The 13,801-nt window shown below is 31.2% G+C and overlaps 1 protein-coding gene across 3 annotated transcripts; it reads left to right on the top strand.

The window, feature by feature from the left end:
* The first annotated feature begins 8,028 nt into the window (after nt 1-8,028).
* LOC105130273 (rho GTPase-activating protein gacO-like) lies at nt 8,029-11,357 on the top strand. 3 transcript variants are annotated; one of them, XM_011032698.1, is made up of 3 exons: nt 8,029-9,223; nt 9,670-10,628; nt 11,236-11,357. In XM_011032698.1, exons 1-3 carry the CDS (start codon nt 8,688-8,690, stop codon nt 11,262-11,264), a joined length of 1,524 nt encoding a protein of 507 aa, XP_011031000.1. In that variant the 5' UTR covers nt 8,029-8,687; the 3' UTR covers nt 11,265-11,357. The 3 variants fall into 3 exon arrangements, with proteins under 3 accessions (XP_011031000.1, XP_011030999.1, XP_011030997.1); XM_011032697.1 differs by lacking the exon at nt 11,236-11,357 and having other exon boundaries at nt 8,029-8,453; nt 8,684-9,223; nt 9,670-10,843; XM_011032695.1 differs by lacking the exon at nt 11,236-11,357 and having other exon boundaries at nt 8,029-9,228; nt 9,675-10,843.
* Nucleotides 11,358-13,801: the final 2,444 nt, after the last annotated feature.

The raw sequence follows: 13,801 nt of genomic DNA on the forward strand, positions 1-13,801 counted from the left end.
TTTATTATTTTGATTATTATTTATTTTATTTGAGATAATTTATAAATTATATTTTTTTCAATTTTATTCTCATTTAACCTTTTAATTTTAATTTGTAAGATTTGATCCTAATTATTTTAATAAACTTAAAAAAATAAAATATTAATAAGTTATTTTTCAGCTTATTCTTTATATTATAATCAAATACTAGAAAATATTTTTTAATTTATTTTTTATTACACTATATCATAAAATAATTCACTTTTTTAAAATTTACTTTTCTAAAATTTATTTTTTTTTAAATTACTTCCCTCCATGTAAACGTACCTTAGTCTTTGCAAGAAATGGAACCTTCACGGTTTCATAGTTGCTTAAAGTCAACAATATGGAGTTGGGGATTAAAATTATTGGGCCTGTGATGAATATGGATCCAATATTGGGGTATTTAGTTGGCATGGGCTTTACCTTTATAATTGGGGAAAAGATGATGCTGCAAGCCTGCACCCAGGTCTTGGTTGTCTCCTGTCTGTCTTGTTGTGAAATTAAAAATAATATTTTTTATTTTTAAATAATTATTTTTAATATCTTAAAATGATTAAAAAATAAAAAAATAATTTAAAAAATTAAAACTTTTAAAAATATAGATTCAACTTCATTTCCAAACAATACTCAGTTATCAAATCTAGGATTCAGTGCTAGAATAACTGACAAAACTAATTTACAATACTTAGATTATTAAATCAAATCTAAAATTTAAATCAAATTTAGAATTCAGTACTAGAATAGTTGACAAAACTAATTTACAATACTTAGGTTATCAAATCAAATCTAGAATTTAAATCAAATCTATAATTCAGTGCTAGAATAGCCAACAAAACTAATTTAACTATCGACTCCTGTAAAAGCTTCTCTTTGTGAATAAAAGGAGGGGTTTTTTTAGCATATAAAAAAAAATATATAGTTCAAAAATTATTTTAAAAAATAGAATAATTTAATTATTAATGATAATTTTTTTATGGCATCATTAATGTTATCATTGAACTTTAATGTATTTCTTTTTATAATGTAAACAATGTCATCTAAGAATTAAAAGTGCTTGTGAGACATATGACCGTTTGCAACTCAATAAAATATATTATTTTTTTATTTTAATTGTGATATTTTATCTTTTTATTTTATTATTTTAATGTATTAAAAAAATCCACTTCAAGTTCCAACAAATAACACCATTGGAACCACTAGATGAACATCGATGGAAGCAAGAAAACATATCCAACATATATATATATATATATATATATATATATATATATAAAGTGTACAAATTTAAAACTATTTATTATGGAGTGGGGAGGGGGGAGTATTACCAAGGATATATATATATATATATATATAAAGTGTACAAATTTAAAACTATTTATTATGGAGTGGGGAGGGAAAAAAAAAAGTTGAATTATTAGAATTGGGTAGAAAAAGAATTTGGGTTGGCGGATAGAATTTGGCTTGGAATTATACTGATTTTCAGGCCTGTTTGATTTGGACTTGTGCTTAACATGATGGGAAATGAAAAGGAATGGTCACTGGCATCCAGCTTGTGTGTGATGATGGGAAATGAAAAGGAATGGTCACTTTCGTGTGTGTGTGTGTGTGTGTCCAAAGGACAGGCATCCAGCTTGTGTGTGCGTGTGTGTGTCCAAAGGGCAGGCATCCAGCAATCTGGAGCTATTTACATTGTGTCAAACCCAGGGATTTATGTGGATGAACTTTGATGTGTGGTTCGTTTACTAATTTCTGTCACAAAGCAACATTACATGCATGAAAAAAGTAAAATTAAAAAAAAATGGTTTGTGTATAAGATGACGGCTCAGAAATTTGTGAGATTCCGAGGGCAAATATCTATATATGAACTTTGGAACATTAAATTTTAATTTAGAAATAAACAAAAAATATTTCTTTAATCTTTTAATAGGTTTAGCTATTATTATAATGTTTTATTGCAAACCCTATAAAAATAGATTTAAGTTTATAACTTTTCTCTGTAGTTGAAATTTAATTTATAACTATGAACATGGTAATAATGATAAATAATTATTGATTAAGAATATACTATGTTATGCTCTTTTGTATTATACATAATATCTCACCCATCAATTGAGTTTTGTTGCACTAATTCCGAAAAAAGCACTCCCCCGATGAATTTTCAAAATACCGAACAATTAGCCTCATTCATGGACTCTATAAAATTGTGGCAAAGTTGCTATCCTCTCGGCTTTTGAGTGGTTTTGCCGGGAATAATCAGTGACAGTAAGACAAACTCTTAATGTCTTTCTGATAGGAAATGAAGTGGTTCATGGACTTAGAAGAAGGGGAGGCCATGGATTCTTATTCCAAAGTGATTTCCATATGGCTTTTGACTTATATAGTCTTATGAGACTATTTTGACGAGATAATGATGTGCGTGGGTTTTTCTGAAAAATGGAGGATTATGATATATGAGTGTATATTTAAGTCTAAACTTGAAATTTTGATAAAGGGTTCTCTTTCTAAGGAATTCAGTATCCAACGGTGATCCTCCTTCACCATTTCTTTAATTTTGACATGGTTTTCGAGGGTTTATTTGTGCGATTTCACCGAGCATCTGCTTCAGTTTACTTCAGGGGTCTTCCTATTGATCAAAACAGTCATTTATGCTGATGACTCCTAATCTTTGTACCTAATGCTTACAACTCTCTTATCCGTGAAAAATTGCTTAGAGATTGAGAGTTAATTTTCACAAAAGCTCTCTTGTTAGTATTAAACCAGATGATGTTTACACTATAGGTATGGCAAACTTTATTTTCTATCGTAGCGTCTCTTTTCCCTGTAAATATCTTGGTTTACCATTACGGGCTAATGCAAGTAAAAAATTCAACTTGGAAGCCGGTTCTTACTAAGATCAGAGCAAGTTTGGCAAAGTAGAAAGGTGAACTTTTGAGTCTGGCTGGTCGTTTATGTCTCATAAAATCAGTCTTAATGTTCTTACAATTTTATTAAATGTCTATCTTCCTACGTCCAAAGGTATCCTTCGGGTTATTACCTCAATACATAGGCACTATTTTTCAAGTGGAGTTGGAGGCTTGGTGAGGATGATTCAGGGAGATGAAAACAATTTATCTTACACGGGTAAAGGCCTACAATTCACATTGGTCTTCATGTTTTTTATTGTTCGTTGTCTCCAATCTCAAATGGCATATTTTAGTTGTCATAAATAATGATCCAATTTCAGAGACCTTTAAGAAGGGATGTTGTGTTATGGTTGGGAATGGAAAGAGAACTAGATTCTGGACTGATTGTTGGTACAAGGACAATCTTCGCAAAATTTATTTCGTAGATTATATATTATATAGTCTTTCTATTCAACAGGATGATGTCATTGTAGATGTATGTTTTCTAAATAGTACTACTGTGAATTTGAGTTTAACTTTGAGGAGGATTTTGCGTCCTGTAGAAATTGATGCCATCTTCGAGGTTGATTATGGAGCATATTTTGACCCTTTCGGATTCAGTTGATACACGACAATAGGCTAATGAAAAGGATGGTAACTATAGTGTTAAGTCAGCCCGTCACAACATGGATCAGATTCAATATCCTGGAGTTTCTTGATTTTCTACTTTATTATGGTAAGGACTGACACCCCCAAAAGTTGATATGTTTATTTGACTTCTTAATAACAACATATGATCAGTGATGCACAAGCACTTTGCCCTATGTGTGTAGTTACTTTTGAATCAATTTAGCACATTTTCTTACACTGTCACTACTTGTGGAGATTGTGAAGTAGATTCATTGACTGGTTAGGAATGACCTGGTGCATTCTAAAACGGATGAACATGTAGTATTGGAATGGAAACATCTTGCAACCTGTAAATTTCAAAAGAATGTTATGATATCTTCTGGATTGCTAGAAACATGTTGATCTTCACTGTGGAGGAACGGATTGGAATGATGTTTGTGAGTTTATTCCTCTTCGCTTGGTATCAGGGTTAAGAAACTTCAATAGTAGATTCTTCTGTGCAGGTTCAGATTTATTTAGAGGCCCAAAAAACATTCAGTTCTGGAGTAACTAATGCCTTAAACTATTTTTCTTTTGGTTTTCTTGTTGTTTCTCTATTGATTTATTTTGGTTATATTCTCTGAAACTCTTAATTTTTTTCACTTTGTCATTTACTCAATGGAACAGGAACTTTAATAATAAATCGATTTCTATCAAAATAAATAAATTTTTACATGATATAAACTAGACAATTATTAATATATTTCTTTCAAAATACTTTAATTTATTTTAATTAAAAATTAAATTGACTTTAAAAATTATTTTTTCTTGTAATTAAGCCATTAATAAATTCAATTAAACCTTGAAAAATTCCAATTAAATCATTAAACATTTTATTTGAATTTTTCTTTTTAAATTGATTTTTCTTTGTCAATAGGTCTTTTATCAATTAAAAATACACTATCAATTTTTTCAATCTTATGTATTTTAATCTTTATCAACTAGTCTTCGGTAATTTCCTAAGTTTTCTGGTATATTATCCTCACTAATATATTTTTTTTATTTTTTTCTCATACTTTTTAAATTTTTGTATTGCCTTTTTTTTCTTTTGATTTTTTTGTTTATGTGGGACCCAAAAATAAATAACAACAACTTATATTTAGAATAACATTTTAAATATAATTTAAAAAATTAAAATTATTTAAAACAGAAAAGAAAAGAATTCATAGTCAAGTCAGGTACACACGTGATGAATGGAGGATATACTTCATTTCATCCTATTCATTTGGATGATGGCTATTAATATATCGAATGAATGCAAGTATATGAAAAACCAGCACCCACCTACGATTTTGGAGAAAATAGAAGCAATATACTCATGTTGCCATTGAAAATCCAATTCTCTATTATTTTTTCACTTTGTATCACTTATTTATTAAAAACCTTTGAACAAAAAAAAATGTAAAAATCAAATCATAAAAATGTTTCAAATTACCAAAAAAAAAAAGAAATCAAATCATAAAAATGTTTCAAATTACAAAAAAAAAAATTTAAGAAGTTTTGACGCTTGCTACATTTTTCTTTATAACACCAACTTTCTTTATTCTTAAACAAAAAAACAAAACAAAATATATTGAGGTTCATAGTAGACAACTTTTGTAATCCTAGAAGGTTTCAACCAACCTTATCATGAATTTCAGGTTAATTCAAGTTAAAATAATTTTTAATTTTTTTGTTAAAAAATTAAAAATAATATTATTTTAATTAAAAAACTCATTAATCCAGCTTAAACCAATTCATGAGTCAGTTGATCAAAGGGTCTTGTAACTTTTATTTAAGCTAAAATTCATCAAATTATTTTAGGCTAGCATTTTTGTTTATATAAAAAAAAATTCTTTCATATTTGTTTTATCTGACTTGTCATCTTAAGTTTAGCTCCCTCTAAAATATAATTCTGATTTGACTTCTGCCGATGCTTCTTTTTTCTTTTTCTTCTCTCCCTGTAATTTATTTCACAGGATATATATGGGGATAGGTTGTAAGTTGTAGCTGTCAATAACTGTAAAGGAGAATATATAATGCATTGCATACTGCTTCGCTAACGTTACACGTATTTTTGAAATCCGTGACATTTCGGGTCTTCAGGATTAGGGTTTGGTTTTTATAGGGCAAAAAACAGACCAATAACAAGAGATAAATCATAAACACGAAGAATAATAATAATCATAATAATAAATATCTGGAAGGACGAAAAGATAAGCAGATTGTAAACATCATTCATACACAGCTTCTTTTTAGTTTTGATGGTTGCAGCAACCTTAGGGTGTTGTTGAACCGATCCATCCATCCATCCATAGATTGGATGGTTTCTTCTTCTTTCTTCCAAATATATAAAATTAATTTGACTTATTTCTTACAAACACACTGTAGTAAGAATCTTAATCATTAAAAAGTAAGGAAAGTTACATTAAGGGTGTAAGAAGAAAATTAAAAAGTAAGGAAAGTTACATTAAGGAAGGGTGTAAGAAGACGGAGAGATAGACAAAAATAATGATTCTTGGATCTACACGTTTCTGAAGAGAAAAATCTACGAGAGATTTCCCAGGTTCCTCAATTATAACCCACGGATAATGGGATTTTTTGTTCATGGTTCCCCAGGATTTGGTCAAAGGCTGTCGCCCAGATTATAATTAATCAACTAGCCTATGTGGTGCCAAAAAACAAATACATACATTATATAACATCGACATGGATGATTCTTCCTTTCTCTATTATTAAACCTAACCTCCCTGAAAAACATGAGACAAAATCTAGATATATAATGTTAGATTTCCAATTTGCAGTACACTTAATTTTTTATTGTTAGAAGTTATTTTTATATTGGTGTTTTTTTATAATTCTTTGGAAAGTAATGGTGGTGGATTGGTGATGGTTGTTATCATGCCATTCAGCTACCATTTTTTCCTTAATTTGGTTGCTTGCCCATCCCATTATTCTGCACACTTATACTAATTATAATTTTTTTCTTTTTTAAGAATCAAAGTTTTTTAATTGCAATTTCATCATTTCAAGTAACATTAATATGATTTTAAACTTAATTTGTATTTTCTCACATATACAGAGCATAAATTAATATTTTGGTGGTGAATTGAACAGAAATTTTGTTAGTTAAACATAGAAATTAGAAGAAGAATGATTAAATTAAAAAAAAAACGCCCCACTTTGTTACCGGAATTTAAAACTTAAATTTCCCTATATAGTTTTTACTTTATTTGTTGTGTGGTTACCGTTATTTTAGTATTTCAGATTTTGTTTTAAAATTTAGTTTTTTTTAGTCTTTAAAAGTTGTGAGAGAAGAGAAAACGCTACTAAAAATAGTAATATTAGTGTCGATGGCTTTGTCTTTTAAAAAAGAATTTGATGAAGGTAGTTTTGTTCTTTAAAATATCAAAAAAGTAGATCTAGTTCCTTAAAGTATTTTTATTTATTAAATTTTTATTTTTTTTTAGAGAGATTAGATATTTGATAAGGTTCAAAAAAAGGGTTTGTAAGGATTTCAAGGGTATATTTAAATAAAAATAGATTGACAATGAATTTTTAAATTCATAAAACTCACAATCAATTCTTTTTATCACCATAAATGGTTAGAAAATATTATAAAAGCCAACGATTGTATATCATAATAAATAATATGTCATCTGTTATATATATATAAAAAAATTAAAGTGGAAAGCATATTACTTCTTAATTTTATTTTATTTTTGCATGCATGTAAGCTTAGACTTTTGAGTTGCAATTCATGCATGTTGTCCTAACCTGTTTAACTCAAAATTATTTTTGAAAATTTTAATTGATAATTTCCTTTATTTATTTTTAACTTATCTTTAGTTATTTTATTTAAACTTTAATTATTATTCTCTATTATTTTTTAAAATTATTTATTTATCTAAAATAGTATTTATTGTTATTTATTTTATAATATTTTAAAGAAATTATTATAATTTATCATTAATTTTTTCCCTTTTATATTTTATATAAATCAATTGTATTTGCATGATGTGTTTATAAAAATAAAAGCCATTTGTTCTTGGCAAAAAAAAATAACCTCCAAGATAAAATAAAAAAATAGTATAAATTAAAAAGAAAATTTGAGGTTAAAATTTTGCGTATACTTATATCTTTTACTTTTAGAAAAAAATTGTCTTTTTTATTTAATTATTTAATTATCATTAATAAAACTTTCATGGTTTACAAGTTATATTTTTTATAATTTATTTTATTATATATGAATAATATATTCACATTTTTTTTAATTAAAAGGTTATAATACTTGAAAACACATCCATAAAATCCATATTTTTTTATTATTATATTATAAATTAGCTTGGAAGACTACCATGCCGTAACGTTAATTACAAGATTAGTACTGTAGTAGTATATTTTAACCGCTCTCCTTTGACTCAATATCCTTTTCTTCTTCTCACACTGTGAATCAAAACCGCAAGTCTACCATACTTTGACCACTTGCCTCCCCATCACCACCTCCCTCTCTCCCTCCATCTCTCTCTCATGGCTAACCTACCCTGATCTTTTGAGAGAAACCGCGAGCAGAAGCAGCTCTGTTTGGGAGATGAAGATGCTAGAGAATCACCTCTCTCTGTCTGTTTTACTTCTCAAAGAAAACCCTAATTCACTTCACTACTCCTCGTATTAGGCTTAAACACAAAAGGGAACGGAAAACACCCAAAGAGAGTGAACTTAATTCCATTTATCTTTCTATCTCTCTTTCTCTTTCTTCTCTGATGGAACTATCAATTTCATGATCCGTGGGCTGTTTATTCCATTCTTTACAACAATAACATACCTTTTTTTCGAAAGACAGAGCAAAAGCAAGCCGAACGCTGTCTTCTTTTGCAGATCAGAGCTTTAAAGACAACTTGGGTACTTTTTCTGATATAGCTCTCCTTGATTTTATCTCGCAGAAGATCTTTCTCTTTCTTTCTTTCTTCTTTATAATACATCATGCTTTGTTTTGGAGGTTCTTTCTCCCCCTTCTTAAAATGAGCCTGTGTGTGTGAGTTACAAGTAACATCAGCAAAAATTTCACTGCATACATATCTCTGTTTTCTTTTACGTCTTTCCCTTTTTGTTTCTCTCTCTTTTTCTTGAAGAAAAATGGATTCTAGCAATAGTGGAAGTATGCAATCCTCAAGTGGTGGAGATGAAGAGTATGATTCATCTCGCGCTGAGTCAATCTCAGCTTTCTTTAACAGCAACAATAACAAAAACAACCCTTTCAGCCATGTTCGTCCCATGCCTAGCAACCAACCGCCAGAACCAGACCATCACCACCACCAATCCCACCACTCTTCTTCATCTTCAACTATGTTTTTTGACCCTTTTTCAAACTATTTTGATCCTTTAGTACCATCATCATCATCATCAAGATCACCACTACAATCACTTACGAACCCAAATTCACTCCACAACCTTGATATGGTCTGGTCAAAGAACTTAAGATCTGACCCCAATTGCACTGATCTTGGTGGGTTCATTTCCTCTTCCTTACCAACCCAACAGTTCACCACCCAAACTCAAAATAGAACCACTTTTCAGTCTCTACCATCACATGGACAAGAAAGTGCTACAAGAGTTCCAGGTTCAGGTTCAGTTTCAGGGACAAACGATAAAGTCAGCAACACTGCAGGGATTAGAATGTAGCAAATTGTCAACATTTTTTCTCAACCACCATCAACCACCCTCTCCTTTAACAACCACCATCAACCACTTCCAACCACCATTCAACCACCATCAACCACCCTCAACCACCCTCAACCAAGTTGCCAAGGCTCTCCTATAAATAGAGATAAAGAGAGAGCAATGTAATAAGTGTAGTGAAATTGTGGTGAGAGCAAAAGGGTGAAAGTGTGGTGAGTGCAACTGTGAGAGTGAGAAAATACAGATTTGAGAGAAACACCGAGTGTAAGAGTGAAACACCCGGTTAAGTGGGATTGTACTGGGTTGAGTTGAGTGTTTGTATCATTCCTCCAATAATATACAATCTGCTGCCTCCGTGGACGTACCCGATTTTGGGGAACCACGTAAATCTGTTGTTTGTGTTTTATTTGTGTTTGCTTTTGGTCCAGTATGCGCAACATAGAAAGCCGAAGAAAAGATCAAGAGCTTCTAGGCGTGCACCTACAACTGTCTTGAGCACGGACACCACCAATTTCAGAGCCATGGTTCAGGAGTTTACAGGGATCCCTGCACCACCCTTCACATCTTCACCTTTCCCAAGGAGCAGGCTTGATCTATTTGGGACTGCAGCCTCCGCTTTGAGATCACCTGTCTCTCACCACTTGGACCCTTCACCACCCCCCTACCTCTTAGGACCTTTCGCTAAAACATTCCAACCACCTCCACCACCGGCACCACCATTTGTCCCTTCAGGTTCTGCTGCATCATCATTTTCTGCTTCTATGGTTGATGCTATAGCTTCCACTACTACAACCAACATCAAGGGCACTTGTACTAACACCACCACTTCAAATAATATCCCTTTAACATCCATTAACTACCAACTACCTTCTGATTTAGGCCTTTTGAAACAGCCACATAACTTGCTCAACCCCAACGTCCAAAACCCAATTCACAATTTCCACCCACTTCTTCAAGCCCCGCCCAAATACCCGCTTCCAGATTCACCCAATATTCTTGGCACCACAAAACCACAACAAGGTTCTTTAGAAATTCCTTTAAATGTTTCACATCTGAAAATGGTTGTTTTAGAAGAGTTCGGGTTGAACCATGGCCATGTTAACACAAACCTTTCAGGCCTTCAAAACATAGTGTCATCATCATCACCCTCAGCAGATGTAACATTAGTGAGAAGAAGGGATCACAGCGACAGTCTTACAAACTGGGGAGATGGGGCTGGTTCAAATGAGGTTGATCATCATCACCATCAACAACAAGGTCTTTTAAGGTCCATTAATGGTGATTACAATAACTCAACCCAGCGTGTTACAAATGGGAAAGTTAACTTCTTGGCTTCATCATCAGATTTTTGTGGTGACCATAAGCTGGGGCAAGAGAATGCGGCTACAAGAAGTGAAGGTACGATGGAATCATGGATTTGTTCTTCTGATTAGGAATATAAGTATCTTAATATATGATAATCACCATTAAGAACTATATGATAATGAGATCATAATCAGAGAGAGAGCGAGAGAGAGAGAGAGAGAGAGAGAATGAAGATGAAGAAAATAAAGCAAGAATGGCGGTGAGTATCTATGTTGATGCATGAAAGAGGAATATTTTTTGTCTCTCCACCTTAACCATGACTTTTGGTTAACCTAATTAGGACACCTTTTTTTTTTTGTATTTTATCTTATTTCCGTTTCAATCTCTCCTAGTTGTGTAAATACTAGCTCTCTCCCTTTTTTTTTTTACATTTTTCCATGTATTAATTTCTGATCCTTGTACATCCCTATACAAACGATCATGGCCCTTTTAGTATTCCTTTCTTGATAGTAAAATGCTTTTAGTTTAATTGTTTCTTCTATTAACTTCACAATTTTTCTCTAGGAATTGAAATGTGTTTATATGATTTTTTTTATTTGAAACCTATTTTCTCTCCTGCATTACATAATATGCTCTAATTTCTTAGCTAAATTTGATAACTATTTTTTGTATGGTTCACATTGCTTGTTGGTTTTTCTAGTTGACCATTACAAGGAGAGCGTAGCATGAACAATGTGAACGATGAAACACGGAACCCATCGAAGTGTGATATTTCTTCCTATTTTCATCACTTGTGTGGTTTTTGGTTCTCAAGAAAAGGGGGGGAAAAAAACAAAAACAAAAACCCATGTTGTTTTATGCCACCTTAAGCAAAAAACAAGACTTAGCGCATGAGTTTGGTATTTTGTCTGGTTTTGTTCCATCCATGATCGTAGGTATGGGATTTATCATTCTAATATCCCCTTGTTAAATAACGTTTCGTTAAAAAAAAATCATCTCCCTGATAAGTTTGTGTGATGCCTAGGGAGTGATTGGTGGCGGGATTTGGGGAATCCTTAGCCGCCGCGATCTTTTGTTAGATAAATCAAATCTCTTCTCGTGGTGCTGTGTTTTTCTTTATTTAACTCCTCTCCTTGTTCCATTCGTTTCTACTACACGAATATCAGTTCTTACATATTCACTGTAGTAGCATGATTTTTTATGAAACTTTACTCAAGAATTTGCATTAAACAATGCTATTTAATATTCTTTGAATATATATAATAGGAGTTATTGTGAGATGAAGTGTTTTAGTTGAGTAATGCTAAATTTATATTTTATTATAATGGAAAAGTTTAACTATTGAATATGCAGATCTTAAATCTACGTACTGAATCTTTATAGGACATAAAAAAAAATTCTGAATATGCAGATCTTAAATCTACGTACTTATGGAATCTTTATCGGACATAAAAAAAAAAAATTCCGGGAAGATTTGTAGCTAAATTTTCCAACAAACTCATTACGGACAGGTAGCTTTAATTATTTTTTCACAAATTTAAAAACGAGAAACTCCTTTCTATTTAAAGCTTACAGATTTCCACAGAAAAATAGATATAAAGTTTTTGATCTTACAAACTTTATTTCAAATACTATTATGTGTTTCTGTTTACCTAATGTTACTTAAGTTTGCTAACAAACTAAGTCATGTATGTATGGTAATTGGAAGTTTTGATAGAATTACATAATGTTTCTTTTGAATCTTTGTGGAAAACATATAATCAGATCAACTTTCTTCATATATTGAAATTATTTCTTAAAAAGCTTAAATACATCATCTACATCTAAAAAATATATATTTAAAAAGAAAATTATGCTTGTAGCGGCACATGTAATACATTGTCAGTGTAAAGGCAGCACCAAGTAGAGACCGACGGTGCCTGTGGAACAAAAGCTCCATTTCCATGCTGGTTATTGAATACATTAATAAAATGCTAGGAGGTATTTTTTTAAAAACAAAACTTCATGTGAAAAAATAAAGCTTTAAGAAACCATGGGCAGGCATTAGAAATCGCATAATCTCGCTTTCCAAGTGATCTAGTTTGCATTTGAGGAATATTTATAATTAGATATAGGAACATATGATTTGATTATCACAAAGTTTACATTGAAAAATATTGGTGCATTATCAGCTAAAACCAAATTTTCTGAGATTCGCAGACAAAGAATGTGTGGACAAGAATAATATTTAGCTGCAACTTCGCTTTTAAAACACTAGTAATACGGGGTTAGTAACATTACACGTATTTTTTTGGTGTATTACAGCTTTCTAGATACTTGATTGAAAGTAACATCTTGTTCAGGGGAAGCAAAAATATTTTTTTTTAAGGCTTCATAAAGTTTGTCGATATTGAACTTTTTGCACACACCCTGTTACCACCAGTCGATATTGAACTTTTTGCACACACCCTGCTACAACAAGTTATTCACTGATTAAATCAAACCGCAACTTAAAGACTCTATAAGATTTTTATTCTCTGTAATTAGTCGTTCTCATGCAAAATATGTTCTGAATTCTAATGGATATTCTGTGTTTTCTCAAATAAACTACTCCAGATATATTTAGAAATCCAGTGATAATTAGTTACTCTTTTTAAATGCCAAAATCCATAAAAACATGCTAGCAATATTTCAAACAAGAAGCCCAGGCATCAAATCAACCATGGGAAGATGCTAGTTTGTAAAAAAAAAAAAAAAAAAAAAAAAAACTCAAATATTTACCACCCTTTCAATTAAATGCAATGCACAAGCATGCAGTCATGCAAATCCAAAGGTTTTGCTTCCATAACTAATACCATCATTCTTGGTTCGACCCACCCATGCAATGGACGCGAAAGCTTAAACAAAGGCTAGGCCTACCATTTAAAGGCACTTATTATCGTATTAAAAAAAAATTACAAACATTTTGTCCGGCATTCAGTTCAAATTGTAATCTTATTTAAAAAAAAAATCCGTGTAGATGTAGATGTAGATGTAGATGTAGGGTTTTGTCAGAGCATGATACCTGACGACAGATCATTCCCGAGAACGAAATTGTTTTTTTTAATCGAGAAGAAGCACAAAGCCAAATAGTAGAATTTCTCAAAATAAGAGAAAAGGTTCACATAGCTAATTAAGCAGGCACTCCTGTGAAACAGTTATCATGATCAAAACTGGGCAATATCTTTTGCATGAAATGGAGATATGAAACTAAAAAGTAGATAATCTTTTTTCCATCCCATTGATTG

This window comes from Populus euphratica, unplaced genomic scaffold, assembly GCF_000495115.2.
Source record: "Populus euphratica unplaced genomic scaffold, PopEup_1.0 scaffold45.1, whole genome shotgun sequence".
NCBI lineage: Eukaryota > Viridiplantae > Streptophyta > Magnoliopsida > Malpighiales > Salicaceae > Populus > Populus euphratica.

Excerpts from the sequence above, each read along its gene's own strand:
- LOC105130273 (XM_011032695.1), top strand. The coding sequence starts at position 8,688 with ATGGATTCTAGCAATAGTGGAAGTATGCAATCCTCAAGTGGTGGAGAT. Across the intron at positions 9,229-9,674 it reads CAACACTGCAGGGATTAGAA|AGCCGAAGAAAAGATCAAGA; the intron begins TGTAGCAAATTG and ends CGCAACATAGAA.